Source organism: Rhinolophus sinicus, chromosome 9, assembly GCF_057876585.1.
Source record: "Rhinolophus sinicus isolate RSI-liver-muscle chromosome 9, RSI-T2T, whole genome shotgun sequence".
In the NCBI taxonomy this organism is placed as follows: Eukaryota; Metazoa; Chordata; class Mammalia; order Chiroptera; family Rhinolophidae; genus Rhinolophus; species Rhinolophus sinicus.
The window spans coordinates 33813529-33839144 of record NC_142509.1 but is presented as its reverse complement, the minus strand read 5'-3'; the positions used below and the strand labels follow the sequence as shown (position 1 = coordinate 33839144).

The 25616-nt window shown below is 37.7% G+C and overlaps 2 protein-coding genes across 8 annotated transcripts in view; one reads left to right on the top strand and one right to left on the bottom strand.

Annotated features, from left to right (window-relative positions):
- The window catches only part of TMEM116 (transmembrane protein 116), a 114390-nt gene that overhangs the window by 52384 nt on the left and 36390 nt on the right, over nt 1-25616 (bottom strand). For 3 of the 6 annotated variants that reach the window (XM_088801019.1, XM_074321059.2, XM_019733891.3), the window contains exons 5-10: nt 19477-19581; nt 16812-16861; nt 15830-15913; nt 14899-15037; nt 13058-13202; nt 12389-12462 (exon numbers count right to left, since the gene is read on the bottom strand). In XM_088801019.1, the coding sequence (XP_088657145.1) occupies nt 12389-12462; nt 13058-13202; nt 14899-15037; nt 15830-15913; nt 16812-16861; nt 19477-19581 (597 nt within the window). Of the gene's footprint in view, nt 1-2012; nt 4336-7962; nt 11626-12388; nt 12463-13057; nt 13203-14898; nt 15038-15829; nt 15914-16811; nt 16862-19476; nt 19582-25616 lie in introns of those variants that run through there. The other 3 variants (XM_019733890.3, XM_019733889.3, XM_074321061.2) reach the window with 2 other exon arrangements.
- Nucleotides 1-25616, top strand: part of MAPKAPK5 (MAPK activated protein kinase 5) — a 104199-nt gene that overhangs the window by 52789 nt on the left and 25794 nt on the right. The window lies entirely within an intron of this gene.

Here is a 25616-nt window from a genome sequence, read left to right as displayed (position 1 = left end):
TGTTATCCAAATGTCTTCCTTTCAATATTTCCTTTATCTTTGGGTAAAGAAAGACGTCATTGGCGGCCAGATCAGGTGAGTAGGGAGTGTGTTCCAATACAGTTATTTGTTAACTGGCTAAAAACTCCCTCACAGTGCTGTGTGAGCTGTTGCACTGTTGTGATGCAAGACCCATGAATTGTTGGCAAAAAGTTCAGGTCGTTTTCGTCTAACTTTTTCACGCAGCCTTTTCAGCACTTCCAAATAGTAAACCTGGTTAACTGTTTGTCCAGTTGATACAAATTCATAATAATCCCTCTGATATAAAAAAAGGTTAGCAATATCGTTGCAACAAGTTCATGAATTTAATTATCAGACTGTGATTTTGATTTGCATTTCCCTGACTAGTGATGTTGAGCACCTTTTCATGTACCTCTTGGCCATCCGTATGTCTTCTTTAGAAAAATGTCTACTTGGAGGCTCTGCCCATTTATTAATGGATTTTTTTCCCTATTGAGTTGTATGAATTTAGAAAAATGTCTATTCGGAGGCTCTGCCCATTTATTAATGGGATTTTTTCCCTCTATTGAGTTCTATGAGTTCATTATATATTCTGGATATTAACCATTATCAGATATCTGATTTGCAAACTTTTTCCCCATTATGTATGTTGCCTTTTATTTTTGTTGATGGTTTCCTTTGCTGTGCAGAAGCATATTAGTTTGATGCAGTTCTACTTGTTTATTTTGGCTTTTCTTGCCTTTGTGTTTGGTGTCAAATCCAAAAAATCATTGCAAAGACTGATGTCAAGGAGCTTACCACCTATATTTTCCTCTAGGAGTTTTATGGTTTCAGGTCTTATGTTCAAGTCTTTAATTCATTTCGAATTAATTTTTGTGTGTGGTGTAAGATAGTGGTCCAGTTTCATTCTTTTGCATGTAGCTGTCCAGTTTTCCAAACACCGTTTATTGAAGAGACGTCCTTTCCCTATTGTATATTTTTTGCTCCTTTGTTGTAAATTAATTGACCACATACGTATGGCTTTATTTCTGGGTTCTCTATTCAGTTTCATTAATCTATGTGTCTGTTTTTATGTCATACCATACTGGTTTGATTACTATAGCTTTGTAATATAGTTGGAAATCAGGAAGTGTGATGCTTCCAGCTTTGTTCTTTGTCAAGATTGCTTTGGCTATTTGGGATTTTTTGGTAATTCCACACATATTTCAGGATTGTTTGTTATATTTCTGTGAAAATGCCACTGGAGTTCTGATAGGGTTTACACTGAATCTGTAGATGGCTTTGTGCATTATGGACAGTTTGACTATTAATTCTTCCAACCCACGAGTATGAACTATCTTTCCATTTCCTTATATCTTCTTCAATTTCTCCTTCTTTTTTTTTTAAGGAGGGTGCAAGCAACCTTGATGTTATCAGCACCATGTTCTAACCAACTAAGCTAATCGGCCACCCCTTCAGTTTCTTTCATTAATGTCTTATAGTTCTCAGTGGACAGGACTTTCACCTCCTTGGTTAAATTTATTCCAGGTATTTTATTCCTTTTGATGCAATTGTAAATGGGATTGTTTTCTTTTTCTTTCTGATAGTTTGTTACTCTTAAATAGAAATGCAACATTTTTATATATTAACCTTGTATCCTACAACTTTATTAAATTAGTTTATTAGTTTTATTTAATTAGTTTTAACAGTTCTTTGCTGGAGTCTTTAAGATTGTCTATATATACTATTATTTGCAAGTAATGACAGTTTTACTTCTTCCTTTCCAATTTGGATGCCTTTCATTTCTTTTTCTTGCCTAATTGCTCTGGCGAGGACTTCCAATGCTATTCTGAATAACAGTGGTGAGAGTGGGCATCCTTGTCTTTTTCCTGATCTTAGAGGAAAGGTTTTAGCTTTTCACCATTGACTATGATGTTAGCTGTGGGTTCAAACTTCATTCTTGACTAGAATTTTGTCATTTTGGGTGGGGTGTGGACCAAAAGTCTCACTGAAGTGTTTTCTTAAAAAAAAAAAAAAAAAAAAAGAGCAATTTTTTTCCATCAGTGAAACTGCTGAACAACTTCAAAACAAGTTGTTACCCTGCTTCTTGACATAAAGCTGTCAAAATGTTGAGCTCTTTTATTACACCCCCATTATATATGTAGCATGGCTCCAGGTGATTAATCTGCAATGGGAAGATGAAGCTTCCATAACCCTCCCCACAAATATGCATACTCCACCACCTTATGTACAGTTATGGAAAAATCATTCTATTTCCAGAGTCTGTTGGGGAGAAAAGGAGCTTACTTTGATCTTGACTTTACCTATGAGATAGATCCTGTGCCTTTGAAACCTGTGACATAATGAACTATATTTACAGACATTTCAAATTCTCAGTTTTGCTTTAATAAGAGGTGGAGGCAATTTTTTCCTTTATTTGTGGGAGCATCTTTCAGTGAGATTTTATTTAAAGGTAAAACTCAAGGCCTACTTTTCACTAGAGTGCCTGAGACATGATTTATATAGCACAAATTTGTAGATGAATTGCTTCAACTTAGGATTTATAGGCAAAGTTACATTCCTATAGAGTTCTTTGTGATGTTGATCACTGAAAAGGCAAATTTTTTTAGACGAAATTTGGAGGTTGGGAACCTGGACTTTATTTAAGAGGGTCCAGGTAAAGGACTGAGGCACAAGAATGCTGTAAGGTAACCCTTCTGGAGTACAAAGACCCTTGGAGGCTTGAAGCGTTTACGTCAAGCATACATTATCTCCTGTTTTCTGAACTGGAATCCCTTTCTTAGAAAGTCCAGATACAAATACTTTTACAAAGTGGGATGCTATCCTACATGCTCCTTTTATTTTGGACTCCCTCCCTTGAATGACATGCAGGCTTAAAATTTATTTCACCTACCATCTCCTCTTTTTACCCCTTTGCCTGGCTGCAGCTCTCCTCACTTTGTTCTTGGCAATCACTGCTAACCTAGTGTACAACTTTCCATAGTCACATAATTATATATACGAGGTGTGATCAAACAATACGGCAAATGCTGCTGCTGAGAGCCATCCAATGGAAAGGCAGGGATCAATACCGGAAGTGGCATGTTGGACCTTAGTAACAGTGTATGACAAGTTTCAACCTGTTCAGTGCAGTCAGTTGGGTGTGAACTGTGGCTGAGAGAAGGTGTGTTTTAAAGTGTGCTGTAAATCATGGATCGCGAACAATGCATTGACATGAAATGGGCAAACAGTATCATCCTCCATCATGACAACACTGTGTGTCACACATCACTTCTGGTACGGCAATTTCTGTCAACATAAACATTACAGTGTGTCCTCATCCACCTTATTCACGGGATCTGGCACCGTGTGATTGTCAGCTCTTCCCCAAAGTCAAAATGACCATGAAAGGTAAACGTTTTGAATCAACTCAGGACATTGAGGCAGTTCATCAACTGATGAATGGATAAATAAAATGTGGAGTAGCCATACCACTGGACCATTATTCAGCAATAAAAAGGAAAGTAGGATTAATACATGCTACAGTATGGATGAACCTTGAAAATATTACGCTAAGTGAAAAAAGCCAGTCACAAAAGGTCACATATTGTATAATTCCATCTATATTAGATGTCCAGAAAAGGCAAATCCATAGAGAAAGCTGGGGTGGAAAAAGCTAACAGGAAGAATAGGAAGTGATTACTAACCAGCACAGGTTTCTTTTTGGAGTGATAAAAATGCTTTAACATTAGACTATGGTGATGGATGCATAATGTGTAAATATCCTAAAAAAAAACCATTGAGTTTTAAGTTTTAAATGGGTGAATTTTATAGTATGTTAATTATACATCAATAAAGCTATTTTACAAAGTATAAAACAAATTAAATATAAGGCTAAAGTTCCCTTTCAATTACCAGGTTAGTGTATTTGTTTCCAGACCCTCTTTTAGGTAGAAAATGTATCATATTATTTTATATACACAAGTGTATATATGTATATGTATATATATATGTGTGTGTGTGTGTATACATATAATAAATAGTATCATGCTTTTTTATAAAAAAGTCATTATGTTTGGATGTGGGTCCATATTATACATAAGCTCTTCAAAGGAAGTGCTGTGGTAGGATATTGGGCATTATAAATGCTTATTATATATTTGATGTAATTCAAATAAAGCAGCATCAAGATATCTGGGGAAAGGCATTCTGCAAAGGATTTCATGCCTGGGCTTCTATGATGGGTTAAATATTCCTGATGACAAGAACTTTGTTATCTTCACTTAAAAAAAAAAACTTTTTGAAAATAAAAATGCACGGGAAAGCGGAAATCCTGGGTTTCAGTCAATAGGGAACCTATGAAGGAAGTAATGATAATAGCTTGTATTTGTATATCACTTTTTACTTTACAAAGCATTGTTACACATCTACTGAATCATCAGAGAAGCTCATAAAGATATTGTTATTTCCACTTTACAAACAAGAAGCCGATGCTCAAAGAGATTAAATGGTAAAAATAACAGAATTTGCAAATAACAAAACTAGGACTTGAATTCGGGTTTTCTAGGTTAAAAAACAATTTATTTTTTACTAAATCTCCATATCACAGTCCATGGAAAAAGGTGATTTACCATAGGATGTAGCATTCTGTTTTTTAATGGCTAGAGAAAAAATTTAAATATAGGAAGAAAGGGAGATTTTCAGAAGGTGGCCACAGCAGTGTAGTTTTTAAAAAATCTCCTCAAATCACTCCATAAAAACAGACAAAGCACTAGGGTGGTAAAATTAAAACCTACAAACAACAAAAATAAGGTGCTATGGCATTTTATAAATCCCAAAGTACAGGTGGATGAGGAAAAACTACTGATGGCTCCAAGACCCGAGTGGTGTAAGTATTCATCAGGGAGAACGCAGACAGAAGTAATGGGATGCCTATTGGACCTGACAACAGGACTGGAAAGCTTAGTGAGCCAATTTGGAAAAAAAAAATCAGAACAAAAAAACCCACCTGAAATTGGGAAGGCTTTTTCACACTTCAAGTTGGGGCAGAAGCTAGGAACTAAGTGGTCTCTTTTGGATCATACAGCGCTGTGCCAGGGGTAGATTGTGGCAAGAATGTGTCCCAAATCTCCCTACTGGCTTCAGTGAATCTAGTTTCATGTTCACCTGGGGTACAGGAGCCTTTCAATTAGTATCTGGATTTCTCACAAAGGGAACTGTCTATAAATTGCTGATCGATTTGTTTGTGAGGGGACTGAGGGTCCATGGCTAGTATTCTGCCCTCTTGCTAATGTCTTCCTATTTATTGCAAAATTCATGATTTTTTCCATCACTGATTGTTAGTTTTTCAGTGAGCATAAGAAAAGAAAATGCACTTTTTGTAGGGAACAAAATCGTGTGTGTATAAAATATCAAGCTTGTTACTATTATATTTTGTGTATACAGTTATGCATTGCTTAATGATGGTGACACATTCTGAGGTATGTGTCATTAGGTGATTTCATCATTACACAAACATCATGGAATGCAGTTACACAAACCTAGATGATCTAGCCTACTACACACCTAGGTTATATGATACAGCTTATTGCTGTATCACCACAAACACATGAGCAATGCATTGCACTACAATTTTACAGTGGCTACGACATCACTAGGTGATAGGAATTTTTCAGTTCCATTACAATCTTATGTCCGGGACCACCATCATATTATGCGGTCTGTCATTGACCAAAATGTCGTTATGCAGCCTATGACTACATCCCATTCTTTACTGGAATATTTGTTTAGTTTTTTAAGAACCTACATGTTTTCCATAGTTGTTATACAATTTTACATTCCTATCAGCAATTTTCTGAAAGATCCAGTTTCTCTGCATCCTCACCAACGTTTAGCATTGTCTCTCTCTATATATATTTTAATTTATTGGGGTGACAATGGTTAGTAAAGTTACATAGATTTCAGGTGTACAATTCTGTATTACATCATCTATAAATCCCATTGTGTGTTCACCACCCAGAGTCAGTTCTCCTTCCATCACCATATATTTGATCCCCCTTACCCTCATCTCCCACCCCCGTCTCTATATTTTTAATTTTAGCTGTTGTAATTGGTCTGTAGTACTTTCTCATCGGGTTTTAATTTGCATTTCTCTATTGTCTACTAATGTTAAACATCTTTTCATGTGCTTATTTGCCATCCATATATCCTCTTCAGTGAAATGTGTCTTCATGTCTTTTATCCATTTCCAACTTGGACTGTTTGATATTGTTGAGTAATGAGAGCTCTTTATATATTCTAGGTATGAGCCCTTTATCAGTGGTTTGCAAATATTTTCTTCCAGTCTGTAGCTTGTCTTTACATCCTCTTAACAGAGTTGTTCACAAAGCAAGAATTTTTACTTTTGATGAGGTCCAATTTATTGTTTTTCTTTTATGAATTATGCTTTTGGTGTCATGTTTAAGAATTTTTTTACAAAGCCCTAGATCCTAAAGATGTTCTGTTTTCTTCTAAAAGTTTTATATTTCACATTTAAATCTACTACCCATTTTGAGGTGATTTTTATGTAAAGTGTGAGGTTAGGTTGAAGACCATTTTTATTTTTTGTCTATGTATATCCAATTTTCCAGCACCCATTTGTTGAAAAGACTGTCCTTCCTCCATGCAATTGCATTTGCCCCTTTGTCAAAAATCCACTGGCCAGACATGTGTGGGTTCTCTGTTTCTGGGTTCTCTATTCTGTTCACTGATCTATGTGTCTATCCCATCAATTCTACACAGTCTTGAAACTCAAAAGAGTGGTTCCCCCCATGGTATTTTTTTCCAAAATTATTTTAACTATTCTAGTTCCTTAGCCTTCTAGAAAATTTATATTCACAATAAATAAATATTTCACAGTGTACAAATATATCAAATCATCAGGTTGTACACTTTTTAAATATATACAATTTTATTTGTGAATTGTATCTCAATGAAGCCGTTGGGGAAAAGTTGAGAAAAAAAGACCAAAACTTTGATAGAAAAAGGGGAAAAGCCATGAACAGACAATTATTTAAAAATATAAAAATGGTCCCTAACTATGTTTAAACATGTTCAAATTCACTCAAAATTAGAAAAATGCAAATTAAACAACACTGAAATGCCACTTCTCAGCTATCAGTTTGGTGAAAATTAAAATGTATGGCATAGCAACATATTCTGTTGCTTAGACTGTGGGGAAACAGGCACTCTAATATATTGCTAGTGGGAACGCGGACTGGCAAAACCTTTCTAAACGGGATTCTGACAATATCAAACAATGCTACATATGCAGTTAGCACTGCCTTCCCATTTTTAGGAATTTGCCTCCAAAAAAATACATACATGCAAAATTATTTGTTGCTGCATTGTGTGTAATTTCAAAACAATGTAAACAACCTAAAGGCCCATACATAGAAGAACGATTGAATAAATTATGGTACACTCACAAAATGGGAGTACTAACACAGCTGTAAAAACAGAATGAGAACGATCTCTACAAACTGATATGGAGTGATTTGTAGGATATACTCGTATCTCTCAGTTTAAAAAGGAAAGTGTAAAATGTTATGCTACATTTACCTAAGAAAGAAGGGGGTAAAAAAATATATACATGTCTCTGCTAATTTGTGCAGAAAGGAATACAGGAAAAATAAACTAAGTACTATTGAGATCCGTGGGTAGGAATTGGGTGGAAAGAATGAGGACATGGGAACAGATTAAAGGTTCAAAGAGGTGTACTCTGAGTACACTTTTTTGTATAGTACTCACTTAGAATCACAGTAACATTTTACAAACCAAAAGGAAATACAAACAGTAATATGTGAGCCTAACTATATTAAAAACGAAAATATATAACCACACTGAATAGGTCTAGAAGAAAAAGTACTAATCTAAATAATTTTGGAAGATGTTATTTTGATCTCATACAGTAAGGCCAAAGACAAAAATAACTGAACACAAATATTGTTCTCCAGTTAGTATATTTGCTTTTTACAGATGCATGGGTAAGTTATTGTAAAAATACTTTACATGTATTACAGGATTGAACAAATAAATAAACACATTGTGAATAACGGGGAAAAAGGAAAAGTATTCGAAGTTTGAAATGGGCTGTGTGGTACGGAGTAGGAAATGGGGCAAAAGGCACTGGACAGCAGAGGCCCGTGACCTACCCAGGGATCTACAAACCCCTGCTCTGGAAACTTTAGTTTCAATGACTGAAAAGAATAACAGATGACAGGAGGGGAAGGCTGTTCCATGGGGCCAAGGACTGAGGGAAGGTGGTTATATTTTCTCTTTTCTCAGTGCCCGATTCTGGGTCATAGTACTGGCTGGGCCTCTGAAAGTTTCCTCCCCTTGGTATACCCCTCTACTCTACCAAGACAGCAGGAGTGCAGCTAAGGAGCACAATACTTTTGTTCGAGGGAGACTGCAAAGTAAGGACTCTCCTGAGGAGAGAGCACACAGCAGGAGTAGAAAAAGACACAGCCAAAAGGCAGGTGTCGTCATGTAATACTCGGGGTGGGAGCAGCTGTCCTTCTGCCATGCAGCACAGCTTGGAGCTTTGGCCAAACAACTGTGTCACAAAGATTTGGGTCTCAGGGAAGGCAACTGAGAGACAGAGGTCTGGATCACTAGCTGTTTCACTTGGGCCATGACAATGACAATCCTAGTTAGTTACTTTGCATCCCCCCTGCCCTTTTTTCCATGAAATCAAGTGGTCATGGGTAAGGTTTGGAGTGATTTTTCTTCCAGGGATCCCTAGGTGGGACACTTGAGAATGGGCCCTCCCCATATTAATCTGCATGTCATGTTACTGCTGATAGCAACTATACTTCAAGGGATGCACTGTAAGTGGGAATATCTTTATTATGAAATAGTCATGCCTAGGAACCTAGTGATGTTCAGAGAACAGAAAGAAAAAACAGAAAATGTGGCCCATGTCCTGCTTATAAAAGGAAAATGGCATATTATTAATTTGAAGCAAAAGAAAGGGTTATTTGTCAAGAACTTGGACATGCCTTTTATTGAGGATAACGCGATACTCAAAGGGTGACCTGGATTCTCTTGTGCCTATCAGCACTCGCACAGGGCTAAAGGGAATGCTGACCTTACATGGCGCTGTCTTTCACATCAAGCCTATATACACTTCAAAGAATTTTGAGCATATGATTTACAGCCTATCCTTAAAATCAGGTTGAGTTTTGTGCAGCCGGTGGAGATGAACAGAAGGAGCTCTTAACCACTTCACAATTTCAGTTCCTATGCCCTGTATGTGGATACTTCCCAAGTATGTGGAAACGTTTTCTGTGGTTGACAATAAACAATTCCAAATAATAATGTTACCAAGACTACACAGATGATAATGGATGCCCATACCCTGGTCAACAGGTACATAAGGAGCTAAATGTGAAAGCAGAATTTACTGGGTTAGATATACGGACAGAGAGAAACCGAGTGAAAAATCTCCCCGAATTTGCAGGAAATACTTCAAAATTTGACTGCTGGAGAGACTGGCATCTTTGGAGAAGGGTGAAGCATGATGTTGTTCATGTGATTATTGGCCAAAGTCTCGGGAAGTACCATGGACATGCATTTCTCAGTGGTATCTGCACTGCTACGCATCTTTCTCTCAGGAAGCTATAGCACATTACGCAGCCCTCATGGATCATGAGCTTGGCCACAACTTGAGAATGAAGCATGACCACGTGGCCTGCAATGCCATGGCCAGAACCTCTGTAGTATGCATGAACTTATTACTACAGATATGGGCTTCAGCAACTGCAGCTTCCACTACTTCCACCAGCTGTTACATAAGCACAGAGAGGACTGCCTGTTTCATAAACCTTAGCTCCAAAGCTACTTTGGAAAGCCATACAGTGGGAATAAGAGAATGGATAAAGAAGAATGTGATTTGGTTGTGGCAGCATCCTTCACTATCAAAACGATTACTATTGTCTGCCCTCATGCCAGCTAAAGAAGGGTTCAGATTGTGCATTTGGATCCTGCTGCAAAAATTGCAAATTGTTCAAGGTAACCACACCCTGCCACCTCAATGTGGATGAATGTGACCTCCAAGAATACTGTAATGGTACCTCCAAGTGTTGCAAACAAATACCTACAAGCAAGATGGCACCTTTGCAAATAACAAGGTTACTGTTACCAGGGCCAGTGGTGAGGCCTAGAGAATCAGTGTGTTAAAATCTTTGGAAAGGGCACAAAGGTTGCCTGGGAAAGTGGCTATAATTACATGAATACCAAGAGGGACAGGTTTGGAAACTGGCAGCGAATCTAAAGGGATTTTTAAGATCTTCAGCAAGTGTAAAGCCAAAGATATAAAATGTGGGAGGCTGCTATGTGAAAAAATCCAAAGGCTTCCATTCATTGAAAAACACCAAACCCTCACCCAGTTCCCCATGCAAGACACATGGTGTTGGGGTGCAGTTTTCTTACACCATAGAAGGGATGATAAGGAGTTGAAGGATGGTATCCCAGATTAGATATTCTTACTCATAAATGAGGCTCTGCAGTCTAGGAATCTTTTCTTTCCCACAAGGTTCAAATTCTACTTATTATGCACTCATTCATTTGTTCATTCATTTATTCTATAAACATATTTAGCAGTTATTGTTAGGTTGAACCATGTAAAATTGATGATATTAGATCACTTTCACCTACAAAAATGGCAAGTTCATATGGTTCAACCTAATTCAATGTACCGGCATTGAAACTTACTTTGGACTTCTGCTTGTAAATGACAATTTAGAGTTTTGATTACTAAAGTTTCCTTTAGTCACGATTTCTCTTAAATCTTATCCTCTGTAACTTCAAAAGACTGGCCTTAATTTTCTAAGTAGGATGGATCCTACTGCCAAGACCTAGAAGAGCACTGACCATATAAGAGTAGGGTGTAATATATCTGAGGATGCCACTTTTTTCATAGTTATTGTCCTTGCTTCTTCTGAGTTTCTAAACCTCTTCAAAGAACAGCAATCCAGAACTTTCTTTGTCCAGCTTCAGAGACAGTAATAGCAATGACAAACTCTGAGCAAATCGTTGCATGCCACCCTACTTCCCTTGCACCATGGAGTAGAGAGCCTGGAAGTGCCATGTAAAAATAACAACCTGGAATTAATTTTGTCTAATATTCATTGAGGTAATATGAGTCTCTCTCTCTCTTAGATGGAAAATGGCTTCATCTCCCTAAACAAAGACTTTAAGAATCACTAGTGAATCTGAGAATGAAGAGATTCTGCTCAGTTCACCAAATAGCTACTAACCATGGTACTATAATAAATTCCCTTTCCTTTTCATAGTTTAAGGCGTGGTTAGAAAAGACTTAAGATGTTGTTTTCCAACACTCTTCCCAATCCCTTAGTGTGGAATACTCTAGTTCCTGGATATTCCAGCAGTATAGTTTCAAAGAACGGTGGAGGAGTTGGTAGCAAAAGTAAGGGTAGACTCCAGTGGATCTAGACCCCTGCTATAGAATCTCTTCTGTGAGCATAATAATGGTGTCTGGGTGTCTGCATCACGCCGAGCCTCTTGCTTTAGTTGAAAGAACTTGTACTGTGTCCAGCCATATACTCCACAGTTGAGCAGACCCTGGGATGATGCTGTTAGAGCCTGGAGGAGATGAAGGGTAATGGAGCCCATCCTTCAGGTTTTCAGAGATCCAGGGAATAGTCCCCATTCTCCTTATTTATAAAGCATTGGTATATTTCCTCTATCTCATACATCAAGAACTGGTGTCAGTTTTTAATCTTTTTCTAGCTCTTCCTGAACTCACTCTTCAACTGTACCTTGTCATGAATGACTGAGAGTTGGTCATATTTCTTACTATACACACACAAAAGGACAATGGCATGGTTTCAATGCCCCTCTTTATCGCCCTGTTTCCCAGGTTAGGTTTGAGAAAATTGCCCTATCAGCATAGTTAGCCCAAAAAGCCTTCTTAAATCTGATAAAGGAGGAAAAGAGAGAATCATTCTACCCCTCTACTCCTGCCTCCCCATTCACCTAGAATAGTTATTTAATCCCATTTAATTCATTATAGATGCGAGAGAATCATGTCACTATCAGTATTTCATAAGAACATTATCTGGTAGATCTTGGTTTTTGTTACTCATTCTTTAAAAACACATCAATAAAATGAAGTTGACCGGACATACATATGCTCTGAAATGCATGGCAGCATTTTCATAAAAGTATATACCTTATCTGTGAGGAAAATTTCATATTCTTTGTAACTAAATATTAATCATACATTGTCTCTTTTGCAGTGTAGAAATAAACACCATGAGGGGAAAAACTGTGCTGAGTAATGACAGTGCAAGAGAATAGGCTAAGAAGGTGTGAGAACAGAGATGCTGGATGTTGAAGGTGTTACCTGGAGAATATAGAGGGCCATGTGAAGCTTGGTGTCCTGTGGCTTGATCAGCTTTATGACCATCAGAATGACAGCTGTGAAAACACAAAGTATAAATCTTGTTGCCAGCCCTGGCTGCCTGAGCATAAAATTCTTCAGTATATATACCTAAACCCTGTGAGAATGGAAGTTGTAGGCATAACAAAGGCTAGCAGTGAGATTGACCAGTTACAGAAACCACTGGTCCTTGGGTCTCCAACCTTTAGTCCTCGTTGATTAAACTTTGCAGATATTAGTGTAGCTGTGGTGGCAAGACATATTACAGCAAGATAATAAGTTACACTTTTTAGCATTTTAGAGTTTACCAAGCTCTTTCATAAACATTATCCAATCTGATCCTCACCACAACTTTATGTAGTAGGAAGGGCAGGTGTTAATATCTCTGAGTTATGTCAGGACATTTCCTCTTAAATCAGGTTGCATCTCATGTCTAATTCTCTTAATTTATAAAACGTAAAAAGGAAAAGACGTTACAGAGGTTGGGAAAATCTGGAAATCTGGATGGACCAACATAAATTTTACAAGCTGGACAGGAATTTGCAGTCATCCTTCTGGGTAAGACCACTTTGCTTGATTGGAACTCAACAGGTGCCCTCTTCATTGCCCAGCTCTGTCCCTTAAGATACCCACCTGGGCCCCAGCAGCAAAAGAAAGCCACTGGGTAGTAGCGCACTCGCTGCTCCACGATGTGAATCACTGCCCACTGTTCACTCCCCAGAAAGCCAGTTGATTTCACAAACTTCTTATACAGCATCTGGGCTTGGATGAGTAAGACCTAGACATGGACACAGCAATGAGTAGCTTGCCCAAGGCTTAGTAAACCTTCCCACGTCCATCCTCCTATCATTTTAGAGGGATCATTCTCTTAGGATCTGACAGCAGGAAAGTCCATTCTTCTGTCTTTACTATCTGATTCCAGGCTCCTTCTGAGAGAAAATTATCTTCAGAATGAACTTTTGCTTGACTAGGGAAATGGACAGATATTAGTCAAACTTGTGGTTCCCATGTTCAATACATGAACCTTACATCAGCCCTCAGGCTTTTTTTCTCGCTAAAGCTAATCACAATATGCATGAGAAGTTAAAACTAAGATCTAATCAGACTCTTAAAACACTTTATTAGAGATTGTGTTAGAAAATGTTCTATGCTTAATACCCTTAAAATAAATACTTTGGCATTATGGCCGAGCTTAAATTCTCAACTCTAAGCAAAAAAAAAAAAAATTCTCTTCTTGTGCTTAAATAGAAAATAGATTGGTTTTTCCCTTCCTTTTGGGGGTTATCTTTACAGGGTTTAGCAAATGAAAGAAATATAAATCAGTTCAGAAGTCCAATATGCTTTTTGTGGGGAGTAAATTAGGTAATAATCCTGGTAACAAATCTGATTAAATCTGAAACCTTTCTTTAATAATCCAGATCCACTCTCTAAATTAATACATAATTAAGTTTAGCCATGTAGTTTCCTTTCCCCACACATAGGAATGAAAAGGAGGCTTGAACTTAAATTTGAAAATATTTGTCTATTAGAATCAGTTCACCATCTGTTGATTTACAAAGAATCAGAAAATGTTAATTCTGAATGCCCACTGATGCCTGGGTTATTCCGAAGAAGAAAATAGGAATCCCCAGGGTGCCAGGCTACCTGTCTCTCTTGTCATCAGTTCTAAATGTCAACCATCAAAGCCATTTCAATATAAATTAGTCACTATGCACTCTTCACAAAGTTGCTGATTTGAGCTATCTCCATAACTTCTTTTTGAGTTGTCAAAGGAAATTCTACACAATTACACGTGGTTCACATGTGCTAGCTGTGCTAGAAAACAAAACATATTTGTGGGATAAATTTGTTCTGCAGGAAGACAGTTTGTAATCCCTGAAATAGGAAGAAAGCAGACAATTATACTAAAAAAGTAGATATGGCAAATAAAAAGGCATATTTGCTTGCTTACTGACTTTGTACTAGGCAGTTACACAAATAACGTATTGTCTCATTCCATAGTTGATTATTTTCATTGTACATCATTCTGATGAGGTCAAATGAATATTTAATTAACTGCCTGAGCCACTTAGCTCAGTTAGACACAGCATAAATGCAAATTTATAGCCAATAAAAAAACTGAGGAAAAAAAATTCTTTCATTATTTGGAAAACTAAACCAAAGCGCATGTTCTATGTTCCAGAGTGTCATTCTAGATAAAGGATATACTTGACACATACTAGTTTTCTGGTCTGATCTGCGATGAGAGTAATTCCCACAACATGAATACAGGCTCTTTTCTGCACTTATCATTTGATCTTGGAAAGTCTGACAGACTGAGGTAGTAATTAAACTGTCAATCTCTCCTAGCCACTTTCTTAGTTCTAGGACTGTAGAAAGTGCCTCTCCACCCCATCTTTCCCAGGCCCTGGGAATACTGATTCATTCCTCCCTACACCCCTTCTTTTCATAAAGGTAGTAAGGTGGCACCATACCACAATGGTGAGGAGGCTCAGTAGAAAGCTGGCCAGGAAAATGGCGAGCCCATAAAAATAAAGTGTGTTGCAGACGGATGTGTTGGCAGAAGGCAGGAGTTCAGCCATGGCTGATGGTGGTGAGTATATCAGGATACACCTAGGAAGAGAACCAATGGACAAGAGTATTGTTACAGATGTAAGACTAGAGAGAAGCCTATCAGTGCACTAAAGATAAGGAGTATGGGGTGGCCAGATGGCTCAGATGGTTAGAGCACGAGCTCTGAACAACAGGATTGCCTGTTCGATTCCCACATGGGTCAGTGAGCTGCACCCTCCACAACTAGACTGAAGACAACGAGCTGCCACTGAGCTTCCTGAGGGGCGGCCGGTTGGCTCAGGTGGTTAGAGTGTGAGCTCTGAACAACAAGGTTGCTGGTTCAATTCCCGCATGGGATGGTGGGCTGCGCCCCCTGCAACTAAAGACTGAAAACAGCAACTGGACTTGGAGCTGAGCTGCACCCTCCACAATTAGACTGAAGGACAATGACTTGGAGATGATGGGCCCTGGAGAAACACACTGTTCCCCAGTATTCCCCAATAAAATTTATTTTAACACGTTGCGTACGGATCACGAGAATCTTCACGAGGGATTTAAACCCCGCCTCACGCATCGTGTTAAAGAAAGATAAGGAGTATGCAATTTTACTTATCATTTTGCTAACCCTTGCCCATAACACCTTGTTCCTTCTCATCGACACATTATCTTCTAGTCACTTTGCATTATATTTCTACTTAAGTATTTTCAGCCTTGACTAGACTGTGTTCCACAGCCCATTTCTAATACAAGCATCCTGGCCAAAATGTATATAGAAAGTCTTCTTCCATCTCTCTTTATAGGAAAGAATAGGTGTAGTCCACCAGGAAAATGAGAGATTTGGTCCTTACTTACCTGTGGCTCTGGCTGAAGTTGCGGAAGCATTCACTGGCATTTCCCAGACAGAACACAGGTATCATCAATAGTAAAGGTATCAGGCTGGGAGGAAAAAAACTTATCATCCTAATATTCAGACTTTTTCATGCACTTTTCATTTGCAAAATATTATCTTGCTCTCCTCCCACCTCCATCACCCCACCACTCTCCACTACTACTAGACATGTAATTTCTTCAATAAAAATACCTCAAAAACCTTAAGTATAACTTCTTTTCCAGTTCCCGGGAAGTGGAGTGAGGAATACATTTTATACGCAGGGTAATGAAACCCTAACAGTTTCATAGAGTCTCTGGGGGTTGTGTGGTCAGATAAAAATCTAAGTGGTCAGATAAAAATCTAAGTGGGTCGAAGTGGAAGAAAAAAATCTAACAAGAAGCTCTGTGCTCACTCAGTCTGTTTTACTTTCCATGGTGACCAGGAATAACTTCATTGTCATCAGCCCCTTCCTGGGAACTTTTCCAAAGCATACTTTTAAATAACTAATTATTTATCCAGAGGAAAAGATCCAGGAATGAAAGTTACAAAATCTAAAACCAATTCTGATGTGAGATCCAGACCCTTTATAGGCTTAAAATTTTTAAGAGTTTATAACACCCAATGTTATAAAAGGGGATGAGATCGTAAAAGCCACCCAACACAACTCTTTATGATATATTAAAAGGAATTGGAGGAGTCCAAAGATTTAAAGGAAAATATTTGTTGACGGTCACAAAGAGTTGATGACAGAATTGGGGCTAAAACCCAAATCTGTAACTTCAAACTGCCTGTCCTTCTATCTGAGAAAATGGAACCAATGATCACATATTTGTTGTTTCCTACTCAGTCTCCACAAGGACCTACACATGACAGACTCAAAGGGCACTGTTCTCCTATTTGTTCCTACCTAGAATCCAGAATAATAAGTCTACACTTTGCTAGGAAGGAAAGCAAAAATCTTACCTTGACAAAATGATGGCTACTTGACCAACTCGACAAGTATTATCTATAACCTATGAAAAGAATAAACGTGAGTAATGTCTTAGGATATTGCCAATCATATTATAGTAAATACCAGGTCATCATTTACCACTTGACAGAACAAAAAATTCCAAAGAACCAGCTTGCTTAGTTAAGCAATACTTGCTATAAAATTCAATGAAATAGACAGTTCCTTAGCATTGGAGGTTAAGATAATTTTATCTGTATTACTATGTTCTAAAAAGTAACAATAGCTACAGAGAGGACAATGACTTGGAGCTGATGGGCCCTGGAGAAACACACTGTTCTCCAATATTCCCCAATAAAATTTTTAAAAGCGAATGATTTCAAGTAGGATAGTCAGTGCTGACTTTAGGTAAAACGGGAAATAAGTAAAATTAGTCTCTGATGACCTCTCTCATCCACGTTCCTCCTCCTCTTTTTATTCTATCCTCTATCCATCAGGTGGCTATCCTGTGTTTAATTCTTGTTCTTACTTGGCTGTCAATGAATCTCTGGTAAAAAGCTTATTGATAAAAGTTCAGGGCAGAAGTCCTGCTAGGGTATTTAAAAGAGGACTCAAAAAAGAAAAAAAGAAAATAACTTCAAGGCTCCTAGTATAAAGTATGACAGAATAATAGGCAGTGGGGTTAAATTTTTGGCTAGAGTTTATCTTCTTGGAACTAGTGTCACAGCATGCGTTATATAAAGAAAAATATAGTATGTGCCTTTGTATGCATAGAAAGCTATAGAATACCACATGTAACAGTTAATCTAATGTCTCTCCCTCCCTTTTCTTCAAAGATTAGTTTTCCTGCCAGGAGCCTAGGCCTTGGAAAAGTACTCCCCCACGTTGTCCCCATCCGTGGCTTCCGGTCTCATCATGGCAACTTCTTCAGGGAATGACTCTGTGACTGAATAACATCTCCCAAATTCCAGTCAGTCTCTTAGTTTGTGAGTGAACAAAGGAATAAAAACTCGACATACTACCCCTACAAAGCTGTTGAACTTTCTAGACATTCATCTGCCTGAAGGGAGGGAAATGAACTGTTTCTTTGTAGTAGCATCTTCCAGCTCTAGAATTCTAGGATTATGCAGACAAACATGTACAAGGATATATAGCCATGGGTCATTTCTAAATTGTACGGAGCTTAGAAACTATACAAGTTTAAAATATAGAAGAGAAATTATATGTGTTGAATCCCCTGAGGTAAACAGGAGAAAATGGCGCCAGAATATAGTCCTGTGCTGTTCAATACAATGTACTTAAATTAAAATTAAAATAGAATTAAAAATTCAGTTGCTAAATTACACCAGCCACGTTTAAAGTGCTCAATAGGTGCATATGGTTAGTGGCTACTGAACTGGACAATACATAAAATATTTTGATCACTGCGAAAATTCTATTGAAGTGCTTGTATAGACTTCAATAATTTAGGATGTTGCATAAGGGGGTCTCTTTATGTTATTTTTTCAATGATTTCCCCACTGTCCTTTCTCCTTACAGCAAAAACCAAAAAGTTTTAAAAGCATTCTGTGTATCCAGAACAAGCGTAGAAAAAAGTAATTCTTCTCTTAAGACGAAAAGAATATCTTCTTAAGAAGTCAGTCAGATTAGGACTTAAGAATATCATAGCATTTTAGAGCTGAAAGAGACATTAAAGATCGCATAAACCAACACATCATTTTATGATGAAAAATTGAAGCTGCCGGTTCAATTCCCATATGGGCCCAGTGGGCTCTCAACCACAAGGCTGCTGGTTCGACTCCCGCAAGGGATGGTGGGCTGTGCCCCCTGCAACTAGAAAACGGCAACTGGACCTGGGAGCTGCGCCCTCCACAACTAAGACTGAAAGGACAACAACTTGACTTGGGGAAAAAAAAAAAAGGCCTGGAAGTGCACACTGTTCCCCAATAAAGTCCTGTTCCCCTTCCCCAATAAATTCTTTAAAAAAAACACACCAAAAAAAGAAATAAAACCACTGAACTGAACACTTGAAATAGGTGAATTATGTGTTATGTAAAATATAACTATACAAAGAAAAGAATCCAGATGTACTGACCCAGTGTTCTCCTCTTTTATAATTGTAATGGTAGACAGTGCCTAAAACTCTTTGTGAACCAAGGAAGGGAAGACAACCGCTCCCTGGATTAATGTTGTTTTCTGATTACCACACATTAATTCCTCTGCCCTCCTGCAAACCAGGAGTATCTGTTATCCACACATACTGAAGAAATACAGCAGAGCAGAACAAACACTCTCCCTTTCCAGTACCCATAGTTCAAATCCCATGTTAGCAAACTGAGCACTTTCCCTGACTTTCTCCAAGATCTTTGTCTTTAGCAACAATGATGGATTGGCACGGAGCCAGGAAGGACTACTTCCCTTACTGAGTAGACCCAAACAGGAATGACAGTACTGTAAATAACATTTCCTATAATCAACCCCCCCCCCTCTTTTTTTTTGGTGGCATGAGAGAAGAGGAAATCATGTCAACAGAATGGAAACTCAGTGAGAACATGGTTTTTCTTTTACTAACCTCCATGAATTCACCTAGCCAGTGCAGAGTGCTTGCACTGTTTATTACAGATATATAGATTTGTTTTAGCATACCATTCTTAATCATTAACTCTGAATAAAACTTACCAAGGGAAATGTGCTCTGTCCACTCTGGTTGTGTTTCATCCTCAGCTCTTTGTACAGATACCAGATGTAATTGACGGTGTAGAGAAATGAGGAAATGTAGAATATCTAGGTGAAAACAAAACAATTCATCATAACTGCTCCACTCTGACTTCCTTCAATTTATTCCATTATTTTCTACTATAAGACTCCTACTGGGAGACGTCATCAAAATGGCGGTGTGAGGTCCTGCCAACTGTCAAAGTATCATTTAGATCATTGAGATGCCTCATTTACATTTTAATTCAGTCACCCTTGACTCTTTTGTTAGAGAAAAATTTTGCTTCTCCATTTAGTTCTAACAATGAAAGTAGGGACTTGAAGACATTGCAATTTGAGCGTATTGACATAAATGAATTCCTCATTTGTACCTGCCATCTGTGAGAGATTTTCAAATATACTAGTACATCTTTATTTTCTATGATGATTTGAAAGATGCCTATTTTAACGATATCAGGATTATAATAAATGCAATCTCCTTGATTATCCTTGCCCACTGGAAAAAAAAAGAATCCTACCTACTGGTCTATTACTAACTTACCACCTAGTATCCATACCACGTAAAATGTGGGAATTCTATCCAGGCCTACCTAAAACATGTCCCAGCTTCCTTATTTTATCCTTTTGTCTGTTCAGAGGAACCAGAGCATAATCCAACTCTTCTCACCTAACTTCTACTTTTATGAAGGTATCATAGAATCTTTTCTATTTTATTTTTTAATTGAAAAGGCCATACGGATTTCGATTTCTAATAATGATAGCTTAGGCTATATGAACCAAACTTTCCATTCAAAAGAACTTAACATGCTGGGTGCTATTGATGTTTTCTGTTTACCACTGGTTTTCAGTAATTTGATTATGATGTGCCTTGGTGTATTTTCTGCATGTTTCTTTTTTTTTTTGAGATATTATAAAATGTAATTGTTTTTATTTTTAAATTTAATTTTATTTACCATCAACTACAATTGACATTCAATATTATATTAGTTTCAGGTGTACAGCACAGTGGTTATCTGCATGTTTCTGAGGCTTGGTTTTGTTAAGTTTCTTGTATATGATGGTTTATATTTGAATCAAATTTGGAAAAATTTTGGTTATTATTTCTTCAAACATATTTTGTTTCTGTTTTGACTTCCCATGCTTTTTAAATCTTTAAAAGCATCAAAGAACTGACAAGATAGCAAGAAACCAGCAGGACAAAATCTAAGGGAAGGAATTTCTGCTTCGATCTTGTATGAAATAACAGGAATAGAATTTGCTGTTCAGTCTTAAAAACTAAACATTGGACAAAATATATAAAAATACTATTTGTGAACAAGTTTTCAAACACTGGATAACAATCAGTGTAGAACAGTAATCCCTGAAAAAAGAAAAACAAACAGGTTGAACCTATCAAGTGCCCCAGCTCACTGGCTGAAAAAAGTGAGTCCAGTGATGGGGAATCCAAACAGAGACAGGCCTTGGTGAGTTGAGAAGACAGAGTTCAGAGTTTGGGGAGGCCAAGGCAACTAAAATTTATGAAGCAGATTATCAAAGAGGAGGGTGCCACATAGAGACATAGTGCTCTGGAGATTTGCAGAGGTACCCTGAAGTCTTTGATTAACTACTGATCTATGTATAGAGAGAAAACCCAGAAGACCAGAAAAAGAACCACCAGAAAGGAGTAGGTGGAACAATCTCCAATGGAATCCCCAAAGGAATAGTTTGTGTTCCCATTAGCCAGAGTAGAAAGATTTCCTAATACAGATGAAGGAATGACAGCACTGTAGAATAATAATAAGAGTATTGCCTCACTAATGGGACCAAATTAGCTGTATATGAAAGACTGTCCTAATCAAAGCTTAAAAGCACGCTTGTGAAAATAAGCAAGCCTTGAAAGGATCAAATAGATTGATTTAACTACATCCAAAACAAAACCCTCAAATTAAAAAAACATTAATATGTGTGTGTGTGTGTGTGTGTGTGTGTGTACATATGTTGGTGCAAAAGTAATTGCAATTTAAAAGATGAAAAATAATTGTAGGGGCCGGCCCGGTGGCTCAGGCGGTTGGAGCTCCGTGCTCCTAACTCCGAAGGCTGCTGGTTCGATTCCCACATGGGCCAGTGGGCTCTCAACCACAAGGTTGCCAGTTCAATTCCTCGAGTCCCGCAAGGGATGGTGGGCAGCACTCCCTGCAACTGAAATTGAACATGGCACCTTGAGCTGAGCTGCCGCTGAGCTCCCGGATGGCTCGGTTGGTTGGAGCGCGACCTCTCAATCACAAGGTTGCCGGTTCAACTCCCGCAAGGGACAATGGGCTGTGTGCCCCCTGCAACGAGCAACAGCAACTGGACCTGGAGCTGAGCTGCGCCCTCCACAACTAAGACTGAAAGGACAACAACTTGAAGCTGAACAGCACCCTCCACAACTAAGACTGAAAGGACAACAACTTGACTTGGAAAAAAAATCCTGGAAGTACACACTGTTCCCCAGTAAAGTCCTGTTCCCCTACCCCAATAAAAAAATCTTAAAAAAAAAAAAAAAGAAAAAGAAAAATAATTGCAAAAACCGCATTTACTTTTGCATCAATCTAATGTATATGCATATATAGAAATCTAATACCTAACAATGTGTGGCATCTAATAAAATATTATGTCATGCAAAAAAGCAGAAAAATATGACCTATAACCAAGAGAAAAATTAATCAATAGAAATGGACTCAGACATGACAGAGATTATAAAAATTAGTAAACAAAGAGGTTGTAGGAATTATTACAAATATACTTGGACAAATATATGAGGTATAATCACAAAATACGGTGAATGTTTACATTTAAAAAAATTTACTACAGTAAAAGACACATTGCCATTAATCTCCCTCAAAATACTCCCCCTCACTTTGAACACACTTAGCCCATCATTCTTACCACTTACTGAAGCAGTTCTGGAAGTCCTCTTTCGTGAGTGTCTTTAGTTGCGCTATCATGGCTGCCTCGATGTCCTGAATCATTTTGACTTTGGGGAAGAACCAGAAGCCACATGGTGCCAGATCCGGTGAATAAGGTGGATGAGGAAACACCATCATGTTTTTATTTGACAGAAACTGCCATATACCAGCAGCGATGTGTGACACGGAGTGCTGTCATGATGGAGGATGATTTACGGCACATTTTAAAACACATCTTCTCTCAACCATAGCTCACAACTTACTGACTGCACTGAATAAGTTGAAACTTGTCACACACCATTACTAACGTGCTACATGCTGCTTGGAGACCCCTGCCTTTCCATCGGATGACTCTAGGCAGCAGCATTCACCATATTGTTTGATCTAATGGAAAGGTTCCATGTCACATACCGTTTCTGGTACGGCAATGTCTGTCAAATAAAAACCTTACGGTGTGTCCTCATCCATCTTATTCACCAGATCTGGCACTGTGCGACTTCTGGCTCTTCTCCATAGTCAAAATGACCATAAAAGGTAAACGTTTTGAGTTAATTCAGGACATCGAGGCAGCCATGACAGCGCAACTAAAGACACTCATGAAAGAGGACTTCCAGAACTGCTTCAGAAAGTGGCAAGAATGACGGGATAAGTGTGTTTGAAGTGAGGGAAGTATTTTGAGGGGGATTAATGGCAATGTGTCTTTTACTGTAATTGTTTTTTTTATTTAAACATTCACCATATTCTTTGATCACACCTCGTATGTCCAAGAAGGTAGAGGAAATCATGAGCATGACACGTAGAGAAATAGAAGATATAAAAAAGACCGAAACTGAAATTCTGGAAATGAAAAATATAATACATAAAATAAAAAATATGGCAAATTAGAAACTGCACAAGAAAAGATTAGTAAACTTGAAGAGACAAAAATAGGAACAACCTAAAATGAAATACCTAGAGAAGAAAGACTTTAAAAAAATGAACACTCAGTGAGCTGTAGGATAATATCAAGCAGGCTAATGCACACAGATGGGAATTCCAGAAGGAGTAGACAGGCAGGAAGAAACAGAAAATATATTTGAAGAAATAATAACAAAAATTTTTCCAAATCTGATGAAAACGTAAACCATCATATACAAGAAGCTTAACAAAACCAAGCACAAGAAACATGCAAAAACACACCAAGGTACATCATAATCAACTTACTGAAAACCAGTGATGAACAGAAAACACCAATAGTATCCAGAGTAAAAAGACACATTATATACACAGGAACAAAAATATGAATGACAGCGGATTTTTTATCAGAAAAAAATGCAATCCAGAAAACATAAGAGCAACCTCTTTAAAATACTGAAAGAGAAAAAAAAATCTGTCAACTTAGAATTCCATACATAATAGAAAATACCTTTTCAAAAAAATGACAAAAATAAGGACTTCTTCAGACAAACAAAATCTGAGAGAATATACTGAAGCAAACCATTACTATAAAAAAAAGTTTAAAAAGCCTCTCAGGCAAATAAAATAAAAAAACAAAAACTTGTGGTAACATAGAAATTTGGATCTACACAACAAATTACAAGTACCAAAAATGGGAACAGTCTGGTGCTTTCTCAAGTAGTTAAACATACCATGTTTCCCCGAAAATAAGACCTAGCCAGACATTCAGCTCTGATTCATCTTTTGAAGCAAAAATTAATATAAGACCCAGTCTTATGTTACTATAATATAAGACTGGTTCTTATCTAACATAATATAATATAAGACTGGGTCTTATATTAATTGCTCCAAAAGAGGCGTTAGAGCTGATTGTCCGGCTAGGTCTTATTTTCGGGGAAACACAGTAGAATCACCGTATGACCCAGCAATTTCTGTCCTAGGTATGTACCCAAAAGAACTGAAAACAAATACTCAAACAATTACACATACACGCATGTTCATAAGAGCATTGTGTACAACAGCCAAAAGGTAGAAACAGCCCAAGTGTCCATAAACAGATGAATGGAAAAGAAAACTGTGATGTATACATACACAATGGAATATTAATAAAAAGGAATAAAGTACTGATACATGCTACAATGTGGATGAGCCTTCAAAACATGCGAAGTGAACAAAGACAAACACAAAAGGTCACATTTTAAATGATTCTGTTAATACAAAGTATCCAGAATAGATAGCCACAGACACTGAATTCAGATTGGTTGTTTCCAGGTATTCGGGTGTAGGGAAGATGGGGAGAAACTGCTTAATGAGTGAGGGGTATTTCTTTGGAATGATAGAAGTGTTTTGGAACTAGATACAGATGGTGGTTGCACAGTACTGTGAACGTACTAAATGCCACTGAACTTCATAGGTTGTGATGTGTGCTTCCATCAAGGGGCACATAATATCAGAGAGTTTCTCTTTTTGTAATATAAGCAGCCGTCAGTGTTTAATACTTACATCTGTTGATCATTTGAGGATCATTACTTTTAAAAGGCTGGATACTATTCCACTATTTGCATGTACCATTATTTATTTAATCATTCTCTAACTAACAGATAGTTGGGTTCTAACTTTTTGCTATTACAAAAAGTAATGTATGAATATCCTTGCAAATCTTTGCCCAGTTGTGCAAATATTTCCATAGGATAGATTCTTAAAAGTAAAATTGCTATAAGATATGAAAAATTATTATTTTGAGAGATATCACCAAACTGCCTACCAAAATTTTTTACTAATTTATATTACCAGAAAATACGCCTGTTTTCTCACATTCTCACCAGCTAGCATTACCTGTCTTTAAAATTTTTGCCATCTCATTATCATTTTAATTTAAACTTTAATTATTAATGGGACTAAGCATATTTTCATTTATTGGCCTTTGTATTTCCTCCTGGAACTGCCTATTCACATATATTGTGGGTCAAATGATTTCACCTCTTGCACAGCCCACTAGGCTCAACCAAACAATCAAACTCACATGACAACCACAAGCCACATTCTGGCTCAGAAAGATATAGGCCAGGAGACATAGTGCACCAGCAGGGCAGCCCCAGGCATTTCTCTTCATTGAAAGTCTCTGCAGCACTTGGGGAGCTAGTTCCTGGCACCCAAAGTGACAGCTTAAATATGAGAGGACACAATCACATGCCATTATCAAGGGAATGGCTATCTTGGCTTAGGTACCAAACAGGAACT